This window comes from Aptenodytes patagonicus, chromosome 16, assembly GCF_965638725.1.
Source record: "Aptenodytes patagonicus chromosome 16, bAptPat1.pri.cur, whole genome shotgun sequence".
In the NCBI taxonomy this organism is placed as follows: domain Eukaryota; kingdom Metazoa; phylum Chordata; class Aves; order Sphenisciformes; family Spheniscidae; genus Aptenodytes; species Aptenodytes patagonicus.
Window position 1 is genome coordinate 794253 of NC_134964.1, and position 14496 is coordinate 808748.

General features: G+C 49.5%; 2 protein-coding genes across 4 annotated transcripts in view; one reads left to right on the forward strand and one right to left on the reverse strand.

Moving 5' to 3' along the window:
* Positions 1-14496, forward strand: part of ACSF2 (acyl-CoA synthetase family member 2) — a 36743-nt gene that overhangs the window by 10452 nt on the left and 11795 nt on the right. For both annotated transcript variants that reach the window (XM_076354038.1, XM_076354039.1), the window contains exons 5-10: positions 266-384; positions 611-773; positions 1217-1312; positions 2236-2384; positions 2991-3082; positions 4172-4248. In XM_076354038.1, the coding sequence (XP_076210153.1) occupies positions 266-384; positions 611-773; positions 1217-1312; positions 2236-2384; positions 2991-3082; positions 4172-4248 (696 nt within the window). The remainder of the gene's footprint in view (positions 1-265; positions 385-610; positions 774-1216; positions 1313-2235; positions 2385-2990; positions 3083-4171; positions 4249-14496) is intronic.
* CHAD (chondroadherin) lies at positions 5442-13615 on the reverse strand. Of its 2 annotated transcripts, none has more exons than XM_076354042.1 (4): positions 12779-13615; positions 8976-9139; positions 8616-8761; positions 5442-6537 (listed from the first exon to the last, which is right to left on the reverse strand). In XM_076354042.1, exons 1-3 carry the CDS (start codon positions 13556-13558, stop codon positions 8620-8622), a joined length of 1086 nt encoding a protein of 361 aa, XP_076210157.1. In that variant the 5' UTR covers positions 13559-13615; the 3' UTR covers positions 5442-6537; positions 8616-8619. The 2 variants fall into 2 exon arrangements, with proteins under 2 accessions (XP_076210157.1, XP_076210156.1); XM_076354041.1 differs by having other exon boundaries at positions 5442-6540.

The window sequence follows — 14496 nt, forward strand, 5'->3', positions numbered from 1 at the left end:
CATGCTCTTCAGTGAATTTTTAAATGGCTGCACACCATGGCTCTTACTAGGAAGGTGTTAAAAACCTCCAGGTTTAATCTGGAGAGAGCTCATGTGCTTACAGAAACAAGCCATGGAGAAAATCCCGGTGCGGTGTTAATGGCTAACACTTGCTGTGTGGGGTCACAGGGCTGCGCACGTTCCTGTGTCAGTGGTGACTGCTCTTTATCATGTCCTGAACATCAGCCCGACGTGACTTCTCATGAGTTTCTGTCTCCCTTCACAGGTTGGCTGTAAGGCACTGGTGTTTCCCACTCAATTTAAAAGACAGAAATACTATGATATTCTAAAGCAGTCATGTCCTGAGCTAGAAAAATCCAGTCCAGGGGGAATAAAGAGCAAAAGGTGAGTTAGGAGCATCTGGTGTCTTTGCACTGACCTCACAGCTGTGTCCTGCCTTGTGTCTTCTCAGCTGCACAACGCAGGCTCTAGCAGAAGAAGGACCTGCACAGGGTCTCATCCGAAGGGAATGGGTTAGGCTGTCCTAGAGGTTTGCCCTGACCAGTGTGCGCCTGTCCAGGCAGTTTTCTCCTTACTCCGTTATTGCTGATGGTATTTTTCTTTCTACCAGGCTACCGAACTTATCCGTTGTCATCACAGTGGACTCCAAGCTGCCTGGCACCTTCCACATGGATGAAGTGATGCAGGCTGGGGACAGCAGCCATATGAAGCAGTTAAGAGCCGTGCAGCGGACCCTCTCCTGCGATGAGCCCATCAACATCCAGTTCACTTCAGTAGGTGCTTCTGCCTGCTCCGTGACTCATGGTTGGGTTCCTTGCTGGGGGCGCAGGGGAAGATGTGTGCGATGATGAGCATCCCATTTCCTTTGCCTTCTGCCCTCTGAGACCAAGCCCTGGTTCCATCTTCTGCTGTAGGATGGAGGAAATGTTCTAGCATTTCCCCTTGCTTCTTCCATTCTTGCTGCTCAGCCCTTTCTCAAGGGCTGATGGAGATGAGAGGGTGTCATGTGAATTCTGTCCAACGGAAGTTGGACCATTTTTTTTTGTTTAGTTTGGGATTAAGATGCTGTTAAAGAAGAAAATAAAGTCTCCCAGGTCTGAATGGAGAATGAAGTGCAAGATCACCCCAGAATCTGCCTGGGAAATTGCCCCAGAAAGCACACGTAGCTCATCCTCAGAAAATGTGGCATCATTGCATAATGCCCTGTGTCTTTCAGGGGACAACGGGAAGCCCCAAAGGAGCCACCCTCTCTCACAGGAACATTGTGAATAATGCCAATCTGATCGGTCTGAGGCTGGGGATCACAGAGCAGGTGGGTCTTGGTGGGAACACAGTTTGGGATGGTCTCCACTGCCACAGAGGGACCATGTGTGTGGAGAGCGTTGGTGCTTGCTCAGCAGGAGGGCAGGATGTTCTGCTGCAAATGACGTTGAGGGATACTCACGCATAACATTTTTCATTTCAGTGGAGTTTCATTGATGTTTCATTTTAGTTTCATGTGAAGTTTTTTTTGGGGGAAAAAAAATACCTTTTTGTGGGGGGAAAAATTGTGAAATTAATTGCTTTTCATTTTGGTGAATACTCATTTCAAATAATTACGAGACTCTGGATGTTAGCTTTGAATTCTGTTGAATGAGGTTTTAATTTGTTTTACATGACTTCATTTCATGTCATGTATACAGTCTCCTAACTCTTATCAGGATATGACCTTTCTGTTTGTAGTTTATTTTAAAAATTGTTAAAGGCAAATATTTTCTTTTGAAGTTCTAAAGTAGTTATTTCTAACACAGCACCTTTGATCCAGAAAAAAGATGGTTGTTTCAATCAGTCTTCAGAGCCTTTGGTGTTTTTAAAAACAAAATAAAATTAATAGCATCTGCCAAGTCCTGCATATTTCATGCCTGTTATAGCACTACCGCTCTTCTCTTCTGGCATATCATAAAATAATGTGTAAGCAATACCAGACCAAAAAGTCCAGCAAAGAAAAGACATTGCAAAATTACGGAATGAAATTTTGACATTAAAAACTTCCCAAACTGATTTTTTTTATTAGAGGCAGGAAGCACCAGCGTCGTGTTTCCACCTAACGGGAACGCAGGTGAATGTCAGATTTCCAGCAAGTTTTCAGTGAATCGGGGACAACTTCTCTGTTCAGATCTCTGCTCTTTAGCACCGAGATGGGCTAGTCATGGACTGGAAGATCTCTCCTCACTGTTGTCTTTGGCTTGATCCCAGGACTATCGCGTTGGCCTCCCTGCACCCCTCTATCATTGCCTGGCATCTGTAGGAGGCTGCATGGTGATGGCTCTGCACGGGTCCTGCTGCATCTTCTCATCGCCGAGTTTTGAGGGGAAGGCTGCTCTGGAGGCAGTGTCTCAAGAGAAGTGAGAGTTTGTTTGTGTCTTGCTACAGAGGATTTCATTGCCTGGTGGCGGTGCTTTCTTCCCTTGTCTCACCTGCTGGGCCTTTGCTCACGCTCTTCCTTCCCACCATGGGAGAGGCAGGTTTGCTGGTGCACATACTTGCGCAGGCACTTCAGGAGCCTAAATCCTGCCTTTTCAGCTGCGCTTGGGAGTTTGTCACACTTCTCTTTTTCCCAAAAATAAGGGATCCTTCAGGTCACTGTAGAGCTTTGGCTGGAAAGCGTAGCGTTGTCTTGGTTTGCTGTGGCTGGTGTGTCTTTACACCTAACCACCTGCCCTCCTTCTCCAAGTCCAGCTCTGCTGCTGCGATAGTTGCATTTCCAGCTTGTTCTTCATGTGTAGCTTGTAAAACAAGAGCTATCGCTGTGTCTGCATAATACACGCTTATATATATTTATATATATTTTTATACATATGTATGTATATGTGCACGGATGAAGAGCGCATCTGCTGTGCCTGCTGCTCCGCGGCCCCGTGCGCGATGGGACGGGGTGGGGTGCGGTGCTGAGCTGCGGCTGCCCCTGGGTCCAGCTCTGCAGCTTTGCCTTTTCTCTCCCCTTCCTGAAGATGCTCCTTTCTACATGGCACACCAACTATGTTTATAGACATGCTTTCCCAGCCGGACTTTGACTCCTACGACCTGTCAACTCTCCGGGGAGGTAAGTCTGACAGCTCAAATGAAAAAATCCCGAGAAACTGGATATTACTGCTTCCCTGCTGGGAGGCTGTATTAAGCTTTGCGAGCAAATCGCTCTTCTGGAGGGAAGAGTTTAGTTGCACAAGCCTTGTGTTTCACTGTTAATTTGATGCTACGTTTCCTTTCCTTGGGTTTTCCTTCAAGAATTATGCATTTTTAAGATTTCTTTCATCTTAAAGCAGATTGGGGAAGGACCTTTCTGTTTTATCTGCCAGATCGGGGAGCTGGGAAGCCTGGTGTTGCTTGACTCTCGTCTCACCAGCCACCACCGTGTGGCAGCAGATGCTTTGTGTGCTTTAGGCTGGTCCCTAAAGCAGAGCTGCGCTGTGATTTCTCCGACCTAAAGTTTCCTGCCTGTTTTTTGCAGTCATTCATCTAAATACTGGAGAGGGTGTGATCACGTGTGCTGGAGCTTTCTCTCTTGTCCCAGACAGCCTCGGAAATAGCTGAGCTGAAACGGGCAATAACAGCACGGAGAGAAGATGGTGCTGGAGCATAAAGAAACATTTAAGCAGATTACCTAGTCATCTCTGCTATGTGAAAAATGATCCTGTCTCATCTTGTTCCCCAGCAAAGCCTATATATTACCCTGCTCTTTTGCTCTGTCATCCTAGGATGGAACAGGTGAAAATGTGATCTGCCCTCTCCCAAAAGGGCTGCTCTGTGCAAGGCAGGAGGAAAGGCTTTTGGTTTTACGGTGGTGATGATCGATGGGAAGATTTGTCCTGCTAAAAATCTGTGCCTCTTTCTGCTCTGAATCTTTCCTTTTTGGGAACTGCAGCTTGGACTAGGTTTGTGCTATAGAGTTTATTTTCCTAACGAGCGAACTGCCAACCCTTAATTCATTCAGGTAAACTGGCCTTGCTGCAGTCTTTGCTTCTAGAATAACTAGGGTCTGTATCCATAAAAATAGAAAGTATTTTGACAGGAACCGGTGTATCCCAAAGGTCTTGCCAGCATTTAAATCTGGGAGTGCAGAACCTTCTGAGGGACCGCTCCTGGGAGTAAAGAGATGGTTTCCAAGATGGTAATCTTTTCCTCTTTCTTCCAGGAATCATTGCAGGGTCTCCTGTTCCCCCTGAGATCATGAAGATGATTATCACCAAGATGCACATGCCAGAGATCGTGGTGAGTCATGGTTGCTGTGACTAGAGCTACAAGTGGTGTTTGTCGTGGTGAGACCCTGAGTTTGGGCATCTCTGGACCGCAGCAGTACCTGGCAGTGCCAGAGCTGCTGGGATCAGGCATGATGGGACCGTGGGTGCAAGGCCAGGCAGAGGAGTGAAGGTATAGAGGGGCTGGGATGAAGAAGGGGGAATCTGCCTGGTTGCTGGTGGGGTGTCTGTGGAGGAGGCTTTGTAAGAAGAGAAGACATTGCATTCGGTGTTGTAAACTGAGCTTCTGGTGGTGCTTTTCAAAGCTCTTATGAACCCTCCTGTTGTACATGCTGCAAGGATGAATGATTATGGAAGAGGCGTTGCTGGTTTGTATCGGTGTGGGTGGGTGCATGTGTTCATCTTGCTGCGGAGCTGTCGGGTTTCTTTCACCATCTTGGACTGCATGCAGATACAAAACCTTGTTGCGTGCTACGTGTTTGAGTCTGAACGTGGGAATGGCACCATCCACACGTGCAGCATCAGGCATTGCGTTGCCAGAAGGGCAGCGCGTGTCGGACCACGCATGCTGCTGCTCCATCGCATGTCCCTGCACCCTTGGCCTGTGCAAGAGCATCGGCATGTCCTGCATGTGGAGGGGGACAGGCCACCAGCAAGGGGGTCGATGGCACTCCAGGTGACACGTTTCGTAGGCAGGTCCTGCCATCTGCACGTGTGTGCCTGCAAGTGAATGCCTGAGCCAAAAAAGGACTTTTTTGTTTTACTTTAAAGGAAATAACTTCAGTGCCACGCTGCTCGCAAATGCTGAGGAAGCAGACTGTTGTGATGGCTTAACACGCGGGGCTGGGAGTCAGATTAGGCGTGTTATTCTTGGCAGACCCGGACCACACCAGCACCAGGGTTTTACAGGGACGACTGTGTGCTCTGCTGCGGACCAGGGGAGTCCAGGGCGTCTGTCCTGGAGCCGTCTCGGAGGCAGCCAGGGGTTTTTCCTGGATGTGATGCTCTTAATGCCGAGCTGAAAACACCAGGGACAGCCCTAGTGCCGTTGCCCAGACTCTGTCAGGTGACAGCTACCTATTTTTATAGCAGGCTTGAGTTTGGCCTCACAAAATATTTTCAGACATTGCTGCAAGTGCCCAGGACTCATTAGGTGTCACATCTTCCTGCTTTGTAGAAAGAGAAATAATAAAATCCTCCCAAACAGTTGCTCTGCCCGTAGGATAAAGAGGATTAAGTCTATATTTGTACCACCGGTCTCGTGTTACTTCTGATCCCCCAGCCTTCAGACAGACACAGGGAGACTTGTTGAATTCATCTTTGCAGCAAGAGCTTTATACAGAAGATGTACATAAGAAAATATACAATTTGATTTCTATATAGGAGACAGAGGAGTTTTCACCCTCTTAAAGGTCATTTACACTCAGTTACAGAGGAATAAATATACATATATTTATATAACTCTTTAGGATTAAAAAACACAGTTAAGTTGCAACTGTGGTATTGTAATAGCCGTGACAATAAACCACAGTCATCCTGGTGTCCTGCTAGATCCTCTGGACTATGGGCAGAGAGAAGAGGAGGGGTGCCCACGCCAGGCTGCACGGTGCACACCTCCTCTCGGATGTACATGCATCTTGGTAGACCCCACAGAGTGGGAGGGAATCCAGTCTTCAGATGGCTTCAGTTTCGGGGTTTCCCAGTACTGCTTCACTTAAACGATCTCTGGCCGACCCTAGAGAGATTGCTGCCTTTTGGCGTGAAAGGGCAGCTCGGTCTCGGGGCCACCGGTTCTTGGGCACTGCTTCACCTATCCCCCTCAGCCCTGGCCTGCAGGGATCCCCTCCGTGGGAAGGCAGAGGAATCTCTTTGCATGGGTTGAGACCAATTTTCCTGATCAAGCAGCTGGGGGGAGGGATGCTCCTACCTTCCCACTTGCTTCCACTCCACTGGAAGGGGAGAGACAGCGACCAACTGGTTGATCGGGGATGTGGGTTATGTTGCCTCTGGGAAAGATGACTGTGTTTTACCGGCAGGATCTAGGTTAGCTTGTCTTAGTATGGTCATGCATAGTTTAGTTTTTAAAAATGCCTCTTTTAAAATATATAGATGTCGGAAAAGATTGAAAAGGTGGATTCCATCCTGCGATCAGCAGAGAAGCGGGGATTCGGAGGAGGCTGGAGGTGTTCGGATATATCAGAAATGTTTCCCGACAGGTAGGAGAAGCTTAAGGAAGGACTCAGAAGTCAGTAGTTTTCTGATGGTTGAAGTGACCGGTCACCAGGACAGGCCATACCGGGGCCTGCTAGGGGAAAAAGTGAGAGAAGGCCACAAGTTTAAGGGGATTTTTCAAGCGGATCAGTAAACTTCTAGCATTTGTCTGTTTATTTTTACAGTGAGTGAATGAAGCCCATACTTGAAAGTGAAGAGTTAGGAGTCAAGGAGCCATTGCGAGTTCCCACAGTAGAGGGGATGGGTTAGTCCTGTCTCTGACCTCTTCTGCCAACTCTCTATGTGACTCTTGAGTATCTTACCCAAAGTGTTGATGGTCAGTGAGCACTTCCTTCATAGAGGAAAAAACCCAAGAGCGAAATTTTCAAGAGCAGTGAATTATTTTGGTGCCCCAGTTATGGAAATCCAGGGCAGGTAGATTTTTAGAAACTGCCAAGCAGCTTTTCATCTGAAATGTGGTCAGTGACCCAAGTCACTGGTCATCCCTGAAATACAGACCCCCATAGCTGACATCTGAGAGAGCTGCCTGGCTCTCAAGAGGTGCACGGTGAAGTCAGAGGTACTTCATATACCTTAAAATTGTGTCACCACACTGGAGTGGGTTTGTGTGCCTGCATTTTGGCACTCACATCTGAAGGTACCGAGCTTTGTCTTCTGCAAGACTGGAGTAAATAGTTTTCTATTTCATTAACACTCGTAAACTTGTTTGAGAGAGTTGGGTGGAAGGTGCTATAGAAAAAACATATTATTGTCACGGCTTTCTTACTCTCATTGTGGAGGAGTGAACTGGAATTGAGTTCAGGCAGGGAGAGAAGAAGGTTAAGAAGGGCCAGACCTGTAAATAAAATACATTTAAGTATTGTGGTTTCGAAAACTGAAGTTTTTCCGTCCTTAGAGTGGAACTTTACCCGCCCTATATGGAACGACTGGTATTTCCATCTCTAATCCATAAAACCTCTGGCACTGCAAGAGAAATAACCACTTTAGGAAGGCGTGGAGCAGCTGGCATCATCCCTGACACTTTGGTCATAAATTTACTTTCTCCATCCTGTTGTGCATATCCTTAGTGAACTGGGGACCAAATGGCCGTAGCTGGGCTTCGGGCTTCTGCCTCGTCCTTTCTGTTACGAAAGGGCACAGTGACAACCCTTGTTCATAGAGTGCAGCGCAGGGTCACTGCACTTTACTTAACAAATGAGCAAAGGTCCCTTTCCCAAGAGCTTACAAACTTGCAGGCTCGTCCAAAGTCCTTTGGAATCCGTACAAACTCCAGACCTATTGCTGGGATGGGAAAAGTAAAATCCTTGGGATGGAGTGATGACAGTTGTGGCTTTTTTGCTACTCTGTGCGCTGAATTTAATACTCTTGGTAGTTTCCAGTTGTGGAAGGTGTTTGTGTGATAGGTTTTCACAATTGCTGTTTGGCTTGGTAGAAGTCAGCAAGCTCGTTGCTCAAGGGAAAGTCAGCCCTGTCTCTGAATCACCTTCTGGCCCAGAACACTTTATTCAAAGAATATTTGCTGTCTCGAACCTTCCTCTTCTGGGACACTCATTTGAAGGCATTAGCCCTTGTTTTTAAATACCTGAGTGTCTAGGATGGGAACTGTAGTTGCTGAAAGGCAGGTGCTGGACTGAGAACTACTCCTTATGGAAGACGTCTATTTTCACAGGGGCTGGGTAGCCTGGGGCCAGATTTCCCAGCAATGCCCTGCCCTGGATTTCAAATCAGACTCGGAGGATCTTTACTAGGGCAAAAGGCTGAGCATCTCCAATCGGTTGGAAAAGTAAAGCGTGTGTGATCCCAGCTCAGGGTAAGAGTGGGCTAAATCCACCCTTGTTTTGACGCTTAATTACACGTTTCACCCTTACTTGCTGCCCCAGGCCTGTCTTTAGCCCCGTGTTTGTTTTACAGGGTTGACTCCATCCCCAGTGCTCCAGGCAGATTCTCTGCTCTGGGAGCCCAGTATTGCCAGGAGATGGAGCAGCTCTGAGCGAAGGCATCGGTGGGTGAATGGATGAACTGTTTTCAGCCAAACCCTAGCGTCACTGAAGTCGGAGACAAAAGTCCCTGTACCTTTGGTGGCATCAGGGTTTGCTGTAGGTCAGACTAAAAGCTACCGGTAGGAAGTGGCTCTATGAACTATCTTACGTGTTTAATGGCGGCTTCCCTTCTTGGACCTCTTGGTGGGGAGCTTGCAGGTGCGGAGGGCCGGGGTGTCTCTGATGGACTGCCCCCGGTACTGTGCGGGTGTAGAGCAGGTGTCCTCGGTGCGGGTGCGATTGCCCTTCAGCCACCTGGGACACGGGGAGAAAGAAGACCAGGAGTTTACAAGAGGTACAAACCATCGTGGACAACACTTATACCATGAACGGAGAGGGCATGCTGGAGAGAGAGCTGCTGAGCACGTGTGCAGCCTTCAGCAGCCTCCTCTTGCCTGGCATGGCTCGGGGGGGACCCCCAAGGAGACCCCAGAGAACGCGGGGAGGGAAGGGGCGCATGGTGCTGTACTTGCGCAGATGTGCTAGCTGGCAGTTGCAGTGCCAGGCATTTCGGGAGAGTGTCAGCGTCTCCATTTTGTCGAAGGGGAAGTTGCGGGGCAGCTGGGTGAGACGGTTGTTCTCCAGGTGAGCGGTCTTCAGCACGGTCACACCGGCAAACGCGTTGTCTGCAAACTAAAGCACAAAGATTTCTGGTGAGGAACACTGAGTTAGGCAAGGGGACTTCAAACCTGAGTGCCTCTGTTCAAGACTTTTAGTGGTATTAAGTATGGAAAGAGCAAGAGAAGGAGTGGTGGAAGGGGGTCCTGGCTCACTGGAAGCTCTGGACACCTAAGAGAGGCATCAGGCTGGTGGGCTCACGGGTGATGGAGTCTCCTGCCTGAAGAGAGCTACGTCCCAAATCCATGCGGGATTGTCTTTGCAGCCACATCCTTAAATAAAGTGAAGTCTGGCAGCCCCTCTTTATTTTTGAGCCATACTTCTCTGTTCTAAATGAAGATATTTTCTGGGTGTATTCCTTTCCAAGGCTGGAAATCCTCCCAGCGCCTGTTGCCTTGCCTGTCCTGGAATGGCTGAAGGAGGGAGTGTTTGTGGCGTCTGAAGGGGCTGTAGACTTTGGCAGTGCCCGGGGGCTCCGAGTGGAAAGTTACACTTGGCATCTGAGCAGTGTAGAAATAGAGGCAGGTTTCCAGCACCTCAACCTCCTCCGTTCTTTTTTTTTCTCATTTCCAGCGGGTTGTTTGCAAGGGATGCTGCAAGATTTGTCTTTTCTCAATTAACAGGCAGGCTTTAAGGGAGAGCCTCCCTTAAAAAAGCTGCCAAAGAGAGGAGGGAGGCTGTAAACCCAGCTGTGCAGCCCTCTCCTCTCTTCCCTGAGGCCTCATCCCTGGCTTTTCTCAGCCCATGGCTACTCAGGTTGGAAAGTTTCGTCTTGAAAGCAAACCCCTCAACACAAACTTCCTTGGCAGTGATGAATTGGAGAGGGGGTCATTGACAAAGCACAAAGCTCCTCTTGGCTATGACAAACCGTTTCTCCCCCTTCTCAAAGAAGGGGAAAGCTTTCTCAAAAGGGTGGAGAGTAGGTCTAGGTCTAGGTCTACCAGACGTGCCCCCCCAGTCACGGACCTGTGCTCCCATTTCTGGCCAGAAACTTGCATTTAGACAGGACCATCAGGGTGTGTTCAAGCTTTTCAGCTTAGAGAGCTTGAGAGAGAAAATGCACTATTTTAAGCTGTGAACTTTTGTCATCTTCCAAATTAAGCAACGTTGGATAGGATTAGAGCTTAGCTAATAGAATTCCAGAGCACTGTAGCTGTCGGACAGTCAGCAGTGCTGGCCTCTGTGGCCCAAAACCGAGCTGACCTTGATAGGTTTTACTGTGCTGATAGTGGAGCTGCTCAGAGAGATGCTGGCACGCTGTGCAGCGGGGCGGTAGCCTGGCCGCGTTCTGGTTTGGACAGTGGTGTACTGTCTCAGCTGCTCATTCCTCTCCCAGCCCCATAAGAAGAGTTCACATCTGCTGGTAACAGCTGCTGTGCTGCCTGCCAGAGCATGCATTTTTAAAGAAACTGGTGATTTTCCCCTTATTTAGATGGAGGATTGCCGCTGTAATTTATTTCGCAATAAATACATAGAGGGGGGCGTACGTAAAGCTTCCAGGATCTGCATTGCCTGGTTTCTTGTTGATGTATGCAGTGGATCCTGGCCTGTGTGACGCAGCCCTGCAAGTGGCTGGTGCGGGTCCGTGATGCTGGTGGTGAAGGGGAGCTGTGTGCTGGAGCTGCAGAGCAGCCTGAGGGCTCTCCTCGTCCTGCTCAAGTGCAATATAGGCTGGGATAGCTTTGTGTGGAAGGGTTTTGCACTTGATCAGCTCAAATCTTGCAGCCCTGCAGGGAACAGCTAAGGACAATATTTTTGTGAAGCACAAAGAGCTGCAGTCGAGATGCCAGCAGCATTTAAAGTATTTGGTACTGATTTCCTATGTCATGAGGCCTCTGTGTTTAGATGTTTCCTAGCAGTGCAAAGTTCATGCGTGGGCCATTTGGATACGAGCCCTTTGAGAATTTGAAGAGAAAACTCTGAGCTGGGATGGGAGCTTTGTTTTCCTGAAAAAGAAGGCAAACCCTAAAGCTGCAGAAGCCACCCCTGTTGGTGCTAATCCCGTAAACTGGTGTCTTACTGGGCTGTTGGGGAGGAAAGGAGGCATCTGGCTGCAGAAGAGCCTTTAAAGGTTCAGTCCACAGGTGGTCACTGAAAAGAAGAATGCTGGCTAGAATTGTTAACCCTTGCTTTTTGGCCAGTCCAAGGACACTTACTTCCCTGGAGCACCCCAGCATCATGGGTTAGTCTAATTTCTTCGATGTATAACTTGGGACTCTGATGTCTCTACAGCTGGTACAAATTTAAGCTTTAATTTTTGACTTGTGCATGATGAAAGTGCCTTAAAACTGAGTCTACAAAAGTGCTGAGGCAGCATGTCTGAGGTCCTACCTAGAGAGGTCAGTAGATTGTTTTCAAGTGTTGAGTTTGCTTACTCCCATCCTGGAGAGGTTAGTGCTGAGAGTGGACGAGGGCTTAAATACTGACTGAGTGCTACCGAGCTGTTTTAGGTAGTGTTGTTCTCCACCTGGGCAAGCTGTAATTCCAGTTTTTGAGCATTTTGGGATGCTATATCCCCTTGAAAACTCTGGTGTTCTCTATTCCTGGTAGCTTTCAGGTGATCTGCTCATCCCTGTGAGGCCCTCTGAGTTGCTCTTTGTTGCTAAGAAATTCTCTTTTTCATCACATCTTCCCGCATGTGGCGGGCGTTGCTTTGCCATGAAGTCCGAGCCTGCCTTACCTGGATGCCCTGTGTCTCTGGGCTTCCTGGCAAAGCATCATCCCAGGGGGGACTGTTCTGCTCCGCCTGCTGCAGCACCCTCCCTTCCCAGCCATGTGGGGTGCACCTAGGACATCAGGCTGCAACGGGGTGCTGCTTTTCTTGCACTGTGCAAGAAAACACAAGACATTGTGTGACCGCCTGACATTGCGGCGGTCCCAATGCAAGTGATTCCCTGAGTGTGATGCTCCTGCCTATGGATCATGCTTTCTCACAGAAGGGGGTGGTTTTGCCATTTGGGATACCTGAATGTCCCTCCTCCTCTCCAGTGGGAACAGGGCCCCTTTGTATGATGCTGCGAGGGTTCCTTCTGAGAGAGCATCAATAAACAAACCTTTTTTTATAATGTGTAAGGTTGGGAGGTATGGGGGGAGGTGAAGGTGAAGGTCCGTATGCCTACCTGTCTGCAAGGCGTGGGTAGGAAACCGCTGCTATGCACAGCCCTCCCGAGGAGCCTCCCCCTCCCAACCTACAACAGGTACCCAGGCTGAACGAAGGAGGCAGAGCAGTTCAGCTCTGCAAGGTGGCAGTGCCCTTCAGTCCCTCAAGTACGAGGCAGACGCTCGCCTCTCATCCCACGCCTTGTGTCTGGGATGGTGGAAGGTCGCTAATTGTCCTGGAGCACCCCAAATACCTTTCTCAATGACTGGTGTCACCTCCAGCTTGGGAGGGAATGTGCTGCCTTTCCAAGGAGTTTGATCAGCTCCAGATAATTCGGTTTTGCATAAAATAACTCAACAGATGGGTGGAGTACTCTCTCTCATCCCTTGTTTGGGCCGTGTCAGGGGTGTTATCAGCTGGCCAGTGCCTCGCTGTCTGCAGAGCCTGCAGACCTGCATTTCTCCCCTCCTCTGCAAGGGAGGGACAGCAAACCCAGGGCTTTGTAAAGGAGAAGCCCCGTGTTTCCTATCTGGAATGAATGGAAAGAGACTCACCTTCTTCAGTTTCATGTTGTCCAGGCTGAGTGTCTGCAGGTAACGCCCGAAGGACTGGAAGGCATTGTCAGGGATGACCTCAATTGGGTTATGAGAAAGCTTCAGTTCCTCCAGCACTCTCAGCTTACTCATTGCGTTCACAGGATAGCTGCTCAGCTGGTTCTTGTCCAGGTGGAGGACAGCGAGATTTTCTACGTCCTCCAGAGCCCCAGGCAGGAGGTTGGTGAGGGAGTTGTCAGAGAGAAAGAGCCAGCGCAGGTCTTTAGCCCCATTGAAGACCCCTGGCTTCAGCTCCCGGATTTTATTGCTGCCTAAGTGCAGGATGAAGAGGTTGACAAGAGGGGAGAGGAGCCCTTTGGGTAGGTCTGGGATCTTGTTCTGGTCCAGGTACAGGTAGGTGAGCTCAGACAGGTCATCGAAGGCTCCTGGCTTTATGACACTGATCTGGTTATCAGTGAGATAGAGGTAGACCAGGCTTTTGAGCCCCCGGAAGGCTCCGGTCGAGATCTCCTTGATCCGTGAGCTCTGGAGGTGCAGGGACACCAGCTTTTTCATGTCACGGAAGCCATTGGTCGGCAGGACGGGGAAGTTGTTCTTCTGCAGGTTGAGAAGCCGCGTTTGCTCAGGCACCTTGGGGATCTTCTTCAACCCCGCGTTGTCGCAGATTACGTGCTGCAGGTCTCCACCGTGGCAGTGGCAGCTCGGGGGACATGCCTGCACGATGGAGGCAAGACATGCCAGTAGGCTGAGGACACTGAAGAAGAAGCCTGACCGATTCATGGTCAGATCTGGAATTAGCGTGGTGGGAAGAGAAGCAGCAGGAGGAGGAGGGAGATGGGTGGGAGAGAGAGAGTAACTGGGATTGTAGCATGCTGAACACAGCCCTATTTATAATGTTATTAAAAAGCAAAATCCCTTCCCACAAACCGCAGGCAGCAGCCAGTTGGAAGCAACTGGCTTTGGGAACTTGCTGTGAGCTTAACCCCTTGGCACCAGGCAGAGGAGTGTCTGTGGTCCTGCCCGGCCCCGCTGCCGAAGCGACTGTGCAGAGGTAGTTTTCCTCTGTGCAACAGGGAGGCAAATGGTCAGGAAGAACAAATGCTGACCTGCTCTGTGGGGAATCTCTCTGGACCCTGCTGAGCCAAGCGGGCCCCAGATTCATCAGTGGGGAGAAAAACAACCTGTCTTGGTTGAACGGCATAGCAGGGAGCACTGCTGTGCTCTGCAGCCACTTCGTGCCGAAGCTTTCAGCAGGCTCCCGGGCTGTATTTAGCCTCGGCTGGTTTGGGGAGAGGCACCTTGTCCTGTTATCAACAGAGGAAGGCTTTTGAGGAGTCTTGTCTTGCTGATTTCAAAGGAGTTTGCCTGAGCAGGGATGGGAGAAGATGGGAGCGATGTGGGGTCATGCCAAAGGCCAACAGCGCTGTAGTTGCTCTTGCAATGCAAAATTTTCATTGAAGATTTCTAGATCTAGACTGCACCTAGGAGTTGGCCAAGAAAGGGAGAGCAAAGACGGCCTTAACTTCTGCTGCGTCTTTTCCTATGAGCAGTTGAGTGTGACACATCCGTGGTCATGGCCAGGAGACCTGTGCGAGGGTGTTTTTTCTCAGCACGTGGCACTGTGGAGCAGTGGCTGTTGCCTTCCAGCAAGGGATGGGCCAGCAGCAGAGCCTGCGGGGAAGCGGTGGGGCATGGGTGGTGGATATGAAACGCCGAGC

Excerpts from the sequence above, each read along its gene's own strand:
- CHAD (XM_076354042.1), bottom strand. The coding sequence starts at position 13,558 with ATGAATCGGTCAGGCTTCTTCTTCAGTGTCCTCAGCCTACTGGCATGT. Across the intron at positions 9,140-12,778 it reads ACAACATGAAACTGAAGAAG|TTTGCAGACAACGCGTTTGC; the intron begins GTGAGTCTCTTT and ends TTTGTGCTTTAG. Across the intron at positions 8,762-8,975 it reads CAGCTAGCACATCTGCGCAA|GTGGCTGAAGGGCAATCGCA; the intron begins GTACAGCACCAT and ends CCCGTGTCCCAG.